At 43.0% G+C, this 13,303-nt stretch overlaps 1 protein-coding gene across 3 annotated transcripts in view; it reads left to right on the top strand.

Annotated features, from left to right (window-relative positions):
- ADGRA3 (adhesion G protein-coupled receptor A3) overlaps positions 1-13,303 on the top strand; it is a 462,035-nt gene that overhangs the window by 208,996 nt on the left and 239,736 nt on the right. For 2 of the 3 annotated variants that reach the window (XM_029590300.1, XM_029590282.1), the window contains exons 9-10: positions 692-856; positions 8,476-8,677. In XM_029590300.1, the coding sequence (XP_029446160.1) occupies positions 692-856; positions 8,476-8,677 (367 nt within the window). The remainder of the gene's footprint in view (positions 1-691; positions 857-8,475; positions 8,678-13,303) is intronic. The other variant, XM_029590290.1, reaches the window with a different exon arrangement.

Consider the following 13,303-nt stretch of genomic DNA (forward strand, 5'->3'; position numbering starts at 1 on the left):
CACTCAGAATGACGGGTCCTACGCCACCCCAATCTTCAGGCCTTGTCCCTGACTGCCTGGATGTTGAAAGGTTAATTCTTCAGCCGCTCAACCTTTCGGAGTCAGTTTCCCGTGTCCTGATTGCTTCACGGAAGCCTTCCATGAGAAAATCTTATTTTTACAAATGGAACAGGTTTAAGTCATGGTGTTCCTCACTGTCCCTTGATCCTTTCACTTGTTCCACCACGAAGTTTCTGGACTACCTCTGGCACCTATCAGTCAGGTCTAAAAACTTCTTCCATCAGGATGCATGTCAGTGCGGTAGCTGCCTTCCATAAAGGTGTTGGGGATGTACCCATTTCAGTACAACCCCTTGTCAAACAATTTTTGACGGGCTTGCTCTACCTCAACCTCCACTACGCCCTCTGGCCCCTTCTTGGGACCTTAATCTAGTTTTGAGTCAGCGCATGAAACCACCATTTGAGCCTCTCCAATCCTGTGATCTTCACTATCTCACATGGAAAGTGATTTTTCTGTTGGCAATCACATCCGCTCGCAGAGTTAGTGAGTTACAGGCCCTAGTTACCTTTCCGCCTTACACTAAACTTCTGCACGACCGGGTAGTACTCCGCACTCACCCTAAGTTTCTGCCTAAGGTAATCTTGGAGTTTCACATTAATCAATCCATTATAAATTTCATTTCTTTTCCTAGTGCCTTGATCATCTCCAATATCCAAGCCAGATCAACAGGGAACTGGGGTTGCCATGTTCAGACCAAACGTGGGAACAATTCTAGAACCATAGATATTGTGGTGTTAGAGAGCTCTGCGCAATACTGCCCTCCGGAGAGGGTGGTTAACAACAAAGGAGACTTCAGGTCAGCAACAAAGATGGGAATAAATGGAAAACAGAGCGATGATTTATATGCAGTATCCTCCTGCTTTTGAATGGAGGAATTATCTTTAAAGGTACCTGAATGGTAGTGTGTCCCTAGGTGATGAAACGTGATGTGCCTCCCTTCTCATCAGATTTTCCCAGGCTCCATTCTTTTTTTCTTTTATAATTTAATCTTTATTGAAGTTTTTCAAAAAAAAGAAATACAAATATTCACATTTCTGTGCATAAACAAGGAAATTTGAATAGACAACAATGCATACATACGGAGTGATCTTGCATTCCAAATTATACGATCTTTGTTTATTCAAATAAGATAATGCGAGGACAAGACATTATATAAACTTATATAATAATAGTCAATAAAGAGAGGGTTGCCTAATTATATATTTAATCAACCTTATCTTCAGGTGTTACAATTGGTACTGTTTTATTCAAACTAACTTCAATCTTATCCTTCAAAAAAACTTCCAGATGTGAGGGTTCTGTAAACACAATTTTTTTCCTCTGAAAATTAATGAAAGATTTACTTGGATACTTTAAGTAAAAGGACGCACCTAGTTCCATAACTTTTGTTTTCAGGGAAAGAAACTTTTTCCTCCTTGCCTGGGTAGGCTTGGATACATCTGGAAATGCATATACCTTCTGTCCACAGAACAATACATCTTTGTTTTTAAAGAATTTATCCAAAATGAGCTCTTTATCCTTTTCTAAAGCAAAGGATACGAACAACGTTGTACTTTTATTTATTATATCCAATGAGTCTTCCAAAAATGTAGATACTCCTAATGTATTCTCCTCTCCTACTCTAGATATGTTACCACTTTGAACCGGAATATAATAAATTTTAGATATTAAAGGGATCTCATCACATACCAAATTTTCCCTAACATATTTAGAAAACATTTCAAAAGGTGACATTAACCTAGTGATGGGAAAATTCACAAAACGTAAATTTCTTACTTTAATAAAGTTTTCCAAATTCTCTAAATTAAAATATAAGGCAACATTGTCAGAAGTATGATAACTTTCCAAAATCTTTACATTTTGTAATTCTGATGTAATATCCTTAATAGAAGTTTCAACATTATTTATTCGTTTCTCTTGCTCTTGTATGAGGGACTTATTTCCATTTGCAATAGCTGTAAAGGATGAGTTCATCTGTATCATGTTCAAATCTAACTTAACCAACAACCTCCACAAATCACCCAGGGTGACTTTAGATTTGTCCAGGGTAGTCAGCCGTGGGCTATCTAATTTAACCGTTAGAGTCCCAACTCCTGCACCCTGCTGTTGCAGCTCTGGGCTGGGGGGTATTGCAACTTTCGGTGACACTAAATGCAAACTAAAGTCACTTACTTTTGCAGCTTCTCCTTCGGCGGAAATACTTCCTGTTGTTTCCCCTGGGGGCTGTTGAGGGACTGGTCTTATGCTGGGACTTAGGGAGGCATTAAGAAAGTCTCCCTCACTGTCCCCTCGTGTCGTAGCTCCTCTGTTTACATGAGCATCCATGGGTCCGGTTATCTGCTGTGCCGGAGACGAAGTCACAAACTTTGCTTTTCTTTTGCACCCCATATAAACAATCTACAGGCGATCTGCAGGCGATCAAAGTCGATCTAAGCCGCGCACGCCGGCGGCTGCGGTGCGCCGCTAGACCGCAGGCTTTTACCCTCGCGGTCTCTGGCTGATGATGTCAGCGTCGGAGGAGTCCCACAGCTGTGCTGGATGGAAATCAGGTTCTCCTTCGACAGGCCAGGCAAGTTGGTGGCAGCCTCTCTCTCACTGCTATCGCCAGTCCCACACTCACTTTACCCTTGCGGTCTCTGGCTGATGATGTCAGCATCGGAGGAGTCCCACAGCTGTGCTGGATGGAAATCAGGTTCTCCTTCGACGGACCAGGCAAGTTGGTGGCAGCCTCTCTCTCACTGCTATCGCCAGTCCCACACTCACTTTACCCTCGCGGTCTCTGGCTGATGATGTCAGCATCGGAGGAGTCCCACAGCTGTGCTGGATGGAAATCAGGTTCTCCTTCGACGGACCAGGCAAGTTGGTGGCAGCCTCTCTCTCACTGCTATCGCCAGTCCCCCCCAGGCTCCATTCTAATCCAGGAGAACAGGCTCTGCATACCCTTGACTGTAAACGGGCTCTAGCATTCTATCTAGACCGTATATCTGCCCACAGGAAAAGCACCCAACTGTTTGTTTCTTTCCATTCCACCAGATTGGTTAGCGGACTGCATATCCTTTTGCTATCAGCAAGTAGGCATTCCACTCCAAGACCGTGTTAAAGCACACTGTCAGGGCCATGGCAACTACAGTAGCGCACCTACGCTTGGTGCCGCTTTCTGATATTTGTAGGGCTGCCACCTGGCGTTCTCTCCATACCTTCACAGCCCATTATTGTTTAGACAAAGCCGTAAGACAAGATTCCATTTTCGGCCAGTCTGTCTTGCGCAACCGTTTTGCAACTTGATGTATCAACACCCTTCCGCCTGCCCGTTAGGGATCAGGATGCCCTCTACCAAATTCTGCCCCACTCTTTATGCCTATTGCACATCTTGGGTACATTTGGTGCATTTCTCAGACATCCTTAGCTCAGTACTCACCCAATTGTGAGGACTGCCATCCTGCTTGTCCTGTGAGAAAGCAAATGTTGCTTACCTGTAACAGGTGTTCTCACAGGATAGCAGGGTGTTAGACCTCACGAAACCCGCCCACCACCCTGCTGTTTTGGGTTCGTTACGTTTTCTTACTTTATTTTTTGGCACTTACTATAGCTTTTAAACTAGACTGAAGGGGGACCCCTGCTGGTTGCAGGGTTAGTGCCATCCTGTGCATGCCCAGTAGGTGCCAGTCAAAGTTCTAGAAACTTTGACAAAAGTGTTCCATGATTGGGCTCCATCCTTTGATGTAACCCATATATGAGGACTAACATCCTGCTGTCCTGTGAGAACACTTGCTACAGGTAAGCAACATTTGCTATACTTGGAGGCATCTACTTTTAAGACAAAAGGTTTGGCTGGATTAGGGTGATGCAGGATTGGAGCTGATACAACGAGTTGTTTCAGTTCTTCAAAGGCCTGCTGAGCTTGGGGGTTCCAAGAAGTCTTTAGCATGCATAAAATAGTTTTTAATAATAAAATAGTTTAAAAATAAGACGTATTTTGTCCGATCATTCATGTTCTCTTAAAATGCTTCACATTTTACAAATTCTGTAGATATTTCTATCTTGTCCCACATCTTTCTAACAATAAGTACATTTCAAGTGTGTTTAGCCTTTCCTTTGAGGGTTTGTGTTTCAGACCCTGTATCATTTTAGTAGCCTTTCCCTGAATTACTTCCATCCTCTCAATGCCCTTATGAAGCTTGTCTCTTCCATCTTTGCTGATGATACCTCTCTTTACTTATGCAACCAAGCATAAGTGAGTTTTCCTAGTTACTTTACATTGACTGGCTCCCTTCATCATCTGAGATGATTACTCTTAGATCACATTCTTATTTAACAGTTTCGAGTTCTTGTCCTTGCAAATTATATGTTGCCAGTGGAATTTTGTACTTCAGCTGCATGATATCACACTTATTAGCACTGAAGCTCATTTTCCAAACCTTTGAACATTCTTCCAGTGTTTCAGGTCTCTTCATTTTTTTCACCACTTCCAATGTATCTACTCTGTTATAAATTTTTGTATGATCTGCAAATGAGCATATTTTTCATCCAGTTGCTCTGCAAATTTGCTAAATAAAGATATTGACAAGAACTGTTCCTAGTGCTGAGCTCTGGAATATTCCACCTGTCACATTCCTTTATCAGCATGGACTTCAAAGACTCTACAATTTGTGTTCTGTTGCTTAATCAGTTTCTCACCCAATTTACAACTTTGTCATAATCCTGTGCTATCCTGCTTGTATACAGTCTTCTTTGTGGAGCCATGTCAAAAGCCTAACTGAAGTCCAAATATGCAATATCTGCTATAACTCCATGATCAAGTTTTTCTTTTTTTTTTTTTTTTTGGGCCCAGCAGTTTCTTTCTCCTCCTTTGAGCTTTTAGCTCAAGCAGCATCAGCCTGTACTCAGCTATGGCACCATGGGCCTTCATTGAGTACAATTTAAAATTTTAACATTTACATTTAAGACAATTGTTGATCAAGCTTTTAAATATCTTCAGGATTCTTTAAAATTGTGTGTGCCTAGAAGGACAATGAGATCCCTTATGGAAACTTGGCTATTTAGTTCAGCAATCAGAGATTAGATTATCCAAGATCAGTTCCTGATCTCTGGAGCAGATTACCTAAGGAACTGTGGCCTATGAGATTTTGGCTTTTTTAAGCAGAGCCTTAAAATATAGGGATGTGAATCGTTTTTTGACGATTTAAAAAAATCGTCAGATATTTTTTAAATCGTCAAAAATCAGAGTCGCGATACAATAGAAATTCCCCCAATTTATCATGAAAAATCGTAAATCGGGGGAGGGTGGGAAAACCGGCACACCAAAACAACCCCTAAACCCACCCCGACCCTTTAAAACAAATCCCCCACCCTCCTGAACCCCCCAAAATGTTTTAAATTACCTGGTGGTCCAGTGGGGGGGGTCCCGGCGCGATCTCCCGCTCTCGGGCCATCGGCGCCATTTTGGCTGCCACTAATATAAATGACGCCGATGGCCCGATAAAAAAAAAAAAAACCCCACCCCGACCCTTTAAAATTACCCCCTTAGCCTCCCCCACTCTCCCGCCCCCCCAAAAAAAAACTTTTTACACATACCTGGTGGTCCAGGGGGGTCGCGGGGAGCGATCTCCCATTCCCAGGCCATCGGCTGTGCTAAAAAAAATGGCGCCGATGGCCCTTTGCCCTTACCATGTGACTGGGCAAAGGTAGCGCCAGCGCCATTTTGAATATTGGCAATATGGCCGGAGTGCAGGAGGTCGTTCCCGGACCCCGCTGGACTTTTGGCAAGTCTTGTGGGGGTCAGGAGGCCCCCCCCCAAGCTGGCCAAAAGTCCCTGGGGGTCCAGCGGGGGTCCGGGAGCGATCTCCTGCACTCAGGCCATATTGCCAATATTCAAAATGGCGCTGGCGCTACCTTTGCCCTGTCACATGGTAAGGGCAAAGGGCCATCGGCGCCATTTTTTTTAGCACAGCCGATGGCCTGGGAATGGGAGATCGCTCCCCGCGGCCCCCCTGGACCACCAGGTATGTGTAAAAAGGTTTGGGGGGGGGGGGCGGGAGAGTGGGGGAGGCTAAGGGGGTAATTTTAAAGGGTCGGGGTGGGGTTTTTTTTTATCGGCGCGGGCCTCACTAAAACAAATTAGTGATGTGAATTGGAATCGGAACCGATCCCAATTCACATCTCTAACGATCAGATTTCACCCACCCCCCCCAGCCGAACCCGATCGTTAAAACGATCGGGCACACGATTCACATCCCTATTAAAATATGGTTCTTTGACCAGGTATTTCCAGATTAGTAATACTGCTTCTTGTAATGCTGTATCGGATACTGACATTTTGGGATAAGTTGTGAGGCTATATTTGTTCTTGGAAAATGGGTGATTGTGTTTAGGGTAAAAATGGATGAAGACTTAATGGTTTTGTTTTTGGAGGGGAGTCTGGGAAAAAATAGGGTGGGTCTTTTTTTTTATTGATTGTATGTTATATTATTCTACACTTTGGATATTTTCAGCTGTAAGGAAATAAATGTTCTTTTTATGATTTGCAATTCCTCAGGAATTTTCCTCTATTTTTATCCCTTACCCAAATTGATGCAGCCATCGCAGCTGCAGTCCTCAGCCAGAGACCGCAAACTAACTCCCTCCAGAACTCACACAGCTGACACAGATCCTCTCTAGGTAGTGATGGTGAGTCTCATGCCTGAGATGTCTTCCCCCAGGGTCTGTGAATGCTGCCAACTCAGCATTTCCAGCCCTGATGAGTCCAGATAGCAGGTACTCTGCCCACAAATATTAACTTGTCTACCTCATGGCAGTGCATCCTACCACACAGCCATCAAGCCTAATCCTTGTCATCTTGTTAAAGAACTCGTTTGAAGAGCTTTTATTTTAGGGAGCCATATTTTTTTGTTGTCCTTAATCTATTTACTTACAGGCTGATACACAACGGTGCGCTCAGCCGAGCGCACCGTTTAGCCCCCCTTTGACCGCGCGTTTTAGACGTGCTATTATTACCCCTTTATATTGTAAGGGATAATAAGAGCACGTGGAAAACGTGCAGCCAACCTGCCCCCCCCCCCCCCCCACGAAACTACATGTTGATGAGCCTATTAATTATCCCCGCGTTATACTGAAAGTAAAATGTGCGGCCAAGCCGCACATTTTACTCTCAGAAAAGCAGAAAAAACTTTGACTTAATATCATAGCGATATTAAGTTGGAAGTCCCAAAAAAAAGCTGTCTGCTGGCCCACGGGTTGGAAAACGGACGCTCAATTTGCCGGCATCCGTTTTCCAAACCCGTGGCTGTCAGTGGGTTCGACAACCGACGCTGGTAAAATTAAGCATCGGTTGTCAGGAGAGTGGCCCGCGGAGTGTTTTGAAACGGCCTGTTAAAATTGCTGCACTATATATATATTTTTTTTTTATTTTAAAGTATTTTTCCATAGTTTTGCCCTGTAGTTAAGTTAGACTAATGGGTCAATGAGCCTGCTGTCTCCATGTTACTAGTTTTTGTAGTAAGACTACATCTGTTGCCCTCCCAATCTTTCTCAGTCTTCAAAGACAAATTGAACAGAGCAGTGGGAGGTGCAGTCAATACAAATTTTTGCTATTTTAGTATCCTGAACTGTACTCCATATGGTCCCATAGTCTTAGCCACTCTCAATTGTGTAAGTACTTATCTTCCCTGTAAATGAGTTTGGAATTGTTACATTTATTAATGCCATTTCCTGCTTTAGTTTTGTCACCTTCCCCATGAGCAAATGACTTGTTTGAGACTTCTACCTTCTGCTGGTCCTACTCTTCGCAAATTCTTTCTACATTTATCTTCCCTGTTCCCCTTTTGAATAACTATCAACTGAAGTTTAACAACAACAACAAAAAAAAGGTTTGCACTACTGCCTTCTGCATTGAAAAATTGCTTTTTGGCATATTAGAATGGAAAGTTTTGTGGAAGATAATTTGTGTTTGAACACACTGAAAAATCTACAATTCTCCCACTACAGACTTGCCAAGAAATTGCAGTCTGTTTCTGAGGAGACTATTTAAATTTGTTTGAAAAGCTGATATGGAGGCCTTTTGTTAATTGAATTTCTAGAATTTTAGTGATTTTTTTTTAAAGAGAGGTAAAGGGGAAAACTTGTTTTCAAGAGGTTCATAATCCTGGTGTGACATTTTCTACCAGCACTTTCTACAATATTTTCTTGTCTCTAGTTTGCAGACACATTGGAAAGATATCTGAGTTTTACATTCCTGGCAGTTATTTGCCTTTTATATTTTGCATAGTTTAGGGAGTTGAGGAGACTGTCCAAGGTAATCTTTTAATGGCTTACAGATGTTTAATACTTCAGTGTTTGTCTAGAGCTTAATTCCTTATTTATTTTAAATTTGTTATGCCTATCATACATTCTTCTAATCTTTTTCCTTCAACCCTCTAGGTGGCCTAGAACATTGGCTGGCATCAGTGCATACCTACTGTGTACTCGCTACTCTGCTGGCAGTGGGATATATCCTGGCAACCCACAGGATGAGAGAAGAGCTTGGCGTAGATGTGACCGAGGTGGCTTCTGGGCAGAAGAGGACTATTCTCTATGCCAGTACGCAAATGATGTGACACGAGTCCTCTATATGTTTAATCAGGTAATTTTATTTTTCCTTTTTTTTTTTTTTTTTGGTGAAATTAGGTTTTAAAAATAAATGGTCTAATTCTCTGATTTCTGAAAGGAATAGTATTTTTGTGAACCATAGATATGTCCCTCTGTACCAATAGCAAGGCATAGAGTTCTGGAAATTATCCCCCTTGTGTATTTCAGTGGTCCTGATTCCTGTTAGCATTACAAAATGAAGATTTCCTAGCATGTAGACAGATGGACTCAGGTTTATGCTCCCCTGCCAGCAGATGGAGATAGAGCAAGCTGACGATACATTATATATAGCCCTGAAGTGACCCCAGCCTGCCAGTATTCTCCGTCTCCAGCAGATGGATGTGCATCTCCCTATGGAGATTGCTTTGAGCTTTTTGGAAGGAGAAATTTGAAATTCTAAATTCAGGAAAAGAAAGCCCCACTCTCCTGCGGTGATACCTAAATGTCCCTCCCCCAATTGATAATTCCTGAGGTGAATTCCATAGTCCCTTAGAGGTGTACCTTGGTGTGGTAGCTGGGTTTCCTGGCGTGGACTTAGTTGATAGTTCAGCTGAAAGCCAGTGGGTTCAGGAGGCTGAGCCCGGCAATGATGGCAGATGCCCTCTCCCCCCTGCAGCAGGAGATAGTCTCTGTACTCAGCAGGTAAGCGCTGAGCTCAGAAAAGTTTTACCCAGAATCAGAGACAGAGGGGTTTCAGGACTTTTTCCGGTCTCCGTTCTCAGTGTGCCATACCGATGTTCGTTCCTGCTCCCGTTGGGGAACTGAACAGCCTGGCGAGTTGAGCGGCCCCCAGTGGGCTAGGCCCCTCAGTTAGGCTTTTATTTCTTGCACGCTGTGTGGTAGACCGCAGTGGCCATTTTCGCACGCTCTTGTGCGTCTTCTGCCCTCTGTAGGCTGTCGATGTGCGCAGTGTTAGCTCTGCAAACATGTGTGCTCTGTTTTTGGGCGTGCTTTTTACGCGCACAAAATTTTTTATGCACTTGACTTGGTGCACAGGTTGTACATGTGCCTTGCTGTACTTTCTTTTAGTTGCTTATTTTTTGGGCACATTTCATTTTTGAGCGTGAGTTGATCCGTCGCATGTCTACCACAGCAATGGTGCTGGTAAGCAAGAAACCTAAGCATTTTCCTATTTGTGTTGCCTGTCATATTAGAGCTTCTCAGCTTGACCTGGCTTCTAACCTGTGTCAGCACTGCTCAGACGCTCAGGGAGAGTTGTCTTCCTCTGATTTTGTTAAGCATGGCTCTTCCCATTTTGATGATGGGTTGGTCACAGCCTTGACTGGGGGGATGCCAGATCTTGGTTCTCCCTTGACTGGCTCCTCTGCTGGCAAGGGCAGTTCTGTGTGACCAGCTCCTGTTCCTTCTGGTCTTGGTCTAGACTTGCTTCTTTTTCTTGGGTGTAATTTTTTCAAAGTTTACAAGCCTTTCTTCAGGTACAGTCCTCCACTTCCTCCATTTCTGTCCAGTCAGACCCTCAGCCAGTGGCTCTTCCCGCTTCCAGTCCTATGCTTATGTGCCGGGGCTCGCCTCGGCTCCCTGCAGTTGCTCCCGACAGGAATCCGGATTGTACTGATGATGAGGTTGATCCCGATTCCCTGGAAGATGGGGAAATTCCTCCAGGGCTGGAACCATATCGAACCATGTTGTTGTTCTTTCATAGAGATGAACTGCCGGCCCTGATTTCCCAGACTTTGAAACAGATGGGTGATCCTCGTTCAGATGCTATGTCAGAGCCAAGGAAGAAATCCATTTTGGTTTCCTTACAATAAAGCCTCTTGTTTTTTTCCTATGATGGATGCCATTCAGAAATTGATTGATCTGGAATAGGACGCTCCAGAGGCAAATTTTAAAGAGGGTCAGACATTGCTAGGCCTGTACCCACTGCATCTGGCTGTGAGAAAGCATTTGCATTTTCTCAGAGTGGATGCTGTGTATGTGCCATTTCTAAGTGGACGACTATCCCCATAGAGGGAGCAGCAGCCTTGAAGAATGTACATAATAGAAGGATTGAGGCTATTCTTAAGCAAGCCTTTGAGGCAGTGACGATGAATTTACAGATTGCCTCCATTTGCACCCTAGTGGCGAGATCTTGTCTGCTTCTCTCTCAGGAGATTGATGAGTCTGGAGGGAATTCCAGAGCGATTATGGAGCCTGCTGCCCCCTTTTTAGCAGACACAGGCTGTGATTTGATCCAGACATTGGGCAGAGGAGTGGATTCGGTGATAGCGTCCAGGCATAAACTATGGTTGCGAAATTGGTTAGCTGATGCAGCTTCCAAAGCCAATCTTGTAATAAAAACTTTAAAAAATATTTCATACAAAGCAAGAAATCTGTGAGGGCGTCGGTTGGACCATTAGATGACTGAGGCATTAAAGGGGCTCTTAGGGAAGATAAGGCCATTGCAGAAAGACTAACGGAATTCTTTGCTTCTCTGTTTACTAATGCGGATGTTGGGGAGATACCAATTCCAGAGATGGTTTTCAAGGGTGATGATTCAGATGAATTGAACCAAATCACTGTGAACTTGGAAGATGTAGTAGGCCAGATTGACAAGCTAAAGAGTAGCAAATTACCTAGACTGGATGGTATGCACACTGGGGTTCTGGAGGAACTAAAAAATGAAATTTCAGATCTATTAGTTAAAACTTGTAACCTATCATTAAAATCATCCATTGTACCTGAAGACTGGAGTGTAGTGAATGTAACCTCAATATTTAAAAAGGGCTCCAGGGGCAATCTGGGAAACTATAGACCAGTAAACCTGACTTCAGTGCCAGGAAAAATAGTGGAAACTATTCTAAAGATCAAAATCACAGAGCATATAGAAAGACAAGATTTAATAGAAAAAAGTCATCATGGATTTACCCAAGGTAAGTTAAGATATGATTTAATAGAAAAAAGTCAGCATGGATTTACCCAAGGCAAGGTAAATCTGCTTCAGTTTTTGAAGGGATTAATATACGTGGATAAAGGTGAGCCAGTGTATTTGGATTTTCAGAAGACGTTTGACAAACTCCTCATGAGAGGCTTCTAAGGAAACTAAAAGGTCATGGGATAGGAGGCTGTGTCCTTTCATGGATTACAAACTAATTGAAAGACAGGAAACTGAGTATGATTAAATGGTCAATTTTCTCCGTGGAAAAGGGTAAACAGTAGAGTGCCTAAGGAATCTGTAATTGGACCGGTGCTTTTCAATATATTTATAAATGATCTGGAAAGGAATATGATGAGTGAAGTAATCAAATTTGCAGATGATACAAAATTATTCAATCACAAGCGAATTGTGATAAATTGCAGCAGGACCATGTGAGACTGGAAGATTGGGCATCCAAATGGCAAATGAAATTTAATGTGGACAAGTGCAAGGTGATGCATATAGAGAAAAATAATCCTTGCTGTAGTTACACGATGTTAGGTTCCATATTAGCAGCTACCAGCCAGGAAAAAGATCTAGGCGTCATAGTGCATAATACATTGAAATTCTCAGCTCAGTGTATTGCATCAGTCAAAAAAGCAAACAGAATAAAATGGAAAATGTATTAATGCCTCTATATCGCTCCATGGTGAGACCGCACCTTGAGTACTGTGTACAGTTCTGGTCGCTGTATCTCAAAAAAGATATAGTTTGCCACTGACAGTTGTCACCTTCCCTCCCCTTACCTGTAAAACTGTTTCTGTTTGAATTACCTATCAGGTCAGTGACCTAGTTACCATTATAAGTTGCTTGTTATTTACCCTACGCTATTGTAGCGCTATGTTAAGCTATCTCTTACTCTCTTAATTGTCCTGAATTCTTCACCTTGTTTTTTGTAACTTTTCTTCTATTTTAATTGGTTATCCCTGGTTTTGCTGTAAACCGGTACGATAAGATATTTGTCTTGAGCATCGGTATATCAAAAGAGTTTAAATAAATAAATAAATAAATAGTTGTGATGGAGGAGATATAGAGAACGGCAACCAGAATGATAAAGGGGATGGAACAGCTCCCCTATGAGGAAAGGCTGAAGAGGTAAGGGCTGTTCAGCTTGGAGAAGGAGATGGCTGAGGGCAGATATGATAGTGGTCTTTAAAATCATGAGAGGTCTAGAACAGATAAATGTGAATCGGTTATTTACTCTTTCGGATAATAGGACCAGGGGGCACTCCATGAAGTTAGCAGGGAGCCCATTTAAAACTAATTGGAGAAAATTATTTTTCACTCAACGTACAATTAAGCTCTGGAATGTGTTGCCATAGGATGTTAGTGCAGTTAGTGTAGCTGGGTTTAAAAAATGGTTTGGATAAGTTCATGGAGGAGAAGTATTATAAATCACCCCGCCAGGGGGGCGGAGTTAGCAATCAATTAGCTATCACCCTGCCAGGGGGGCAGAGTTAGCAATCTGTTATGAATTTGGCTGCTGGATACTCCTGTTGAAGGAGGAGTTAGCAATCTGTTAGCGCTTACCCCGCCAGGAGGGCGGAGTGAGCAATCTGGTATCGATCAGCTCCTCCCAGTCTGATAGGCTTGGCTCCTGTAGGAGGACGAGTTTAGCAATCTGTTATGGATCTTGCCAAGGAGTAGCAATCTGTTAGTGCTCTGCTCCCCAAGAGGGAAGGAGTAGCAACTGTATGCTTTCTT

This window comes from Rhinatrema bivittatum, chromosome 1 (assembly GCF_901001135.1).
Source record: "Rhinatrema bivittatum chromosome 1, aRhiBiv1.1, whole genome shotgun sequence".
NCBI classification, from domain to species: domain Eukaryota; kingdom Metazoa; phylum Chordata; class Amphibia; order Gymnophiona; family Rhinatrematidae; genus Rhinatrema; species Rhinatrema bivittatum.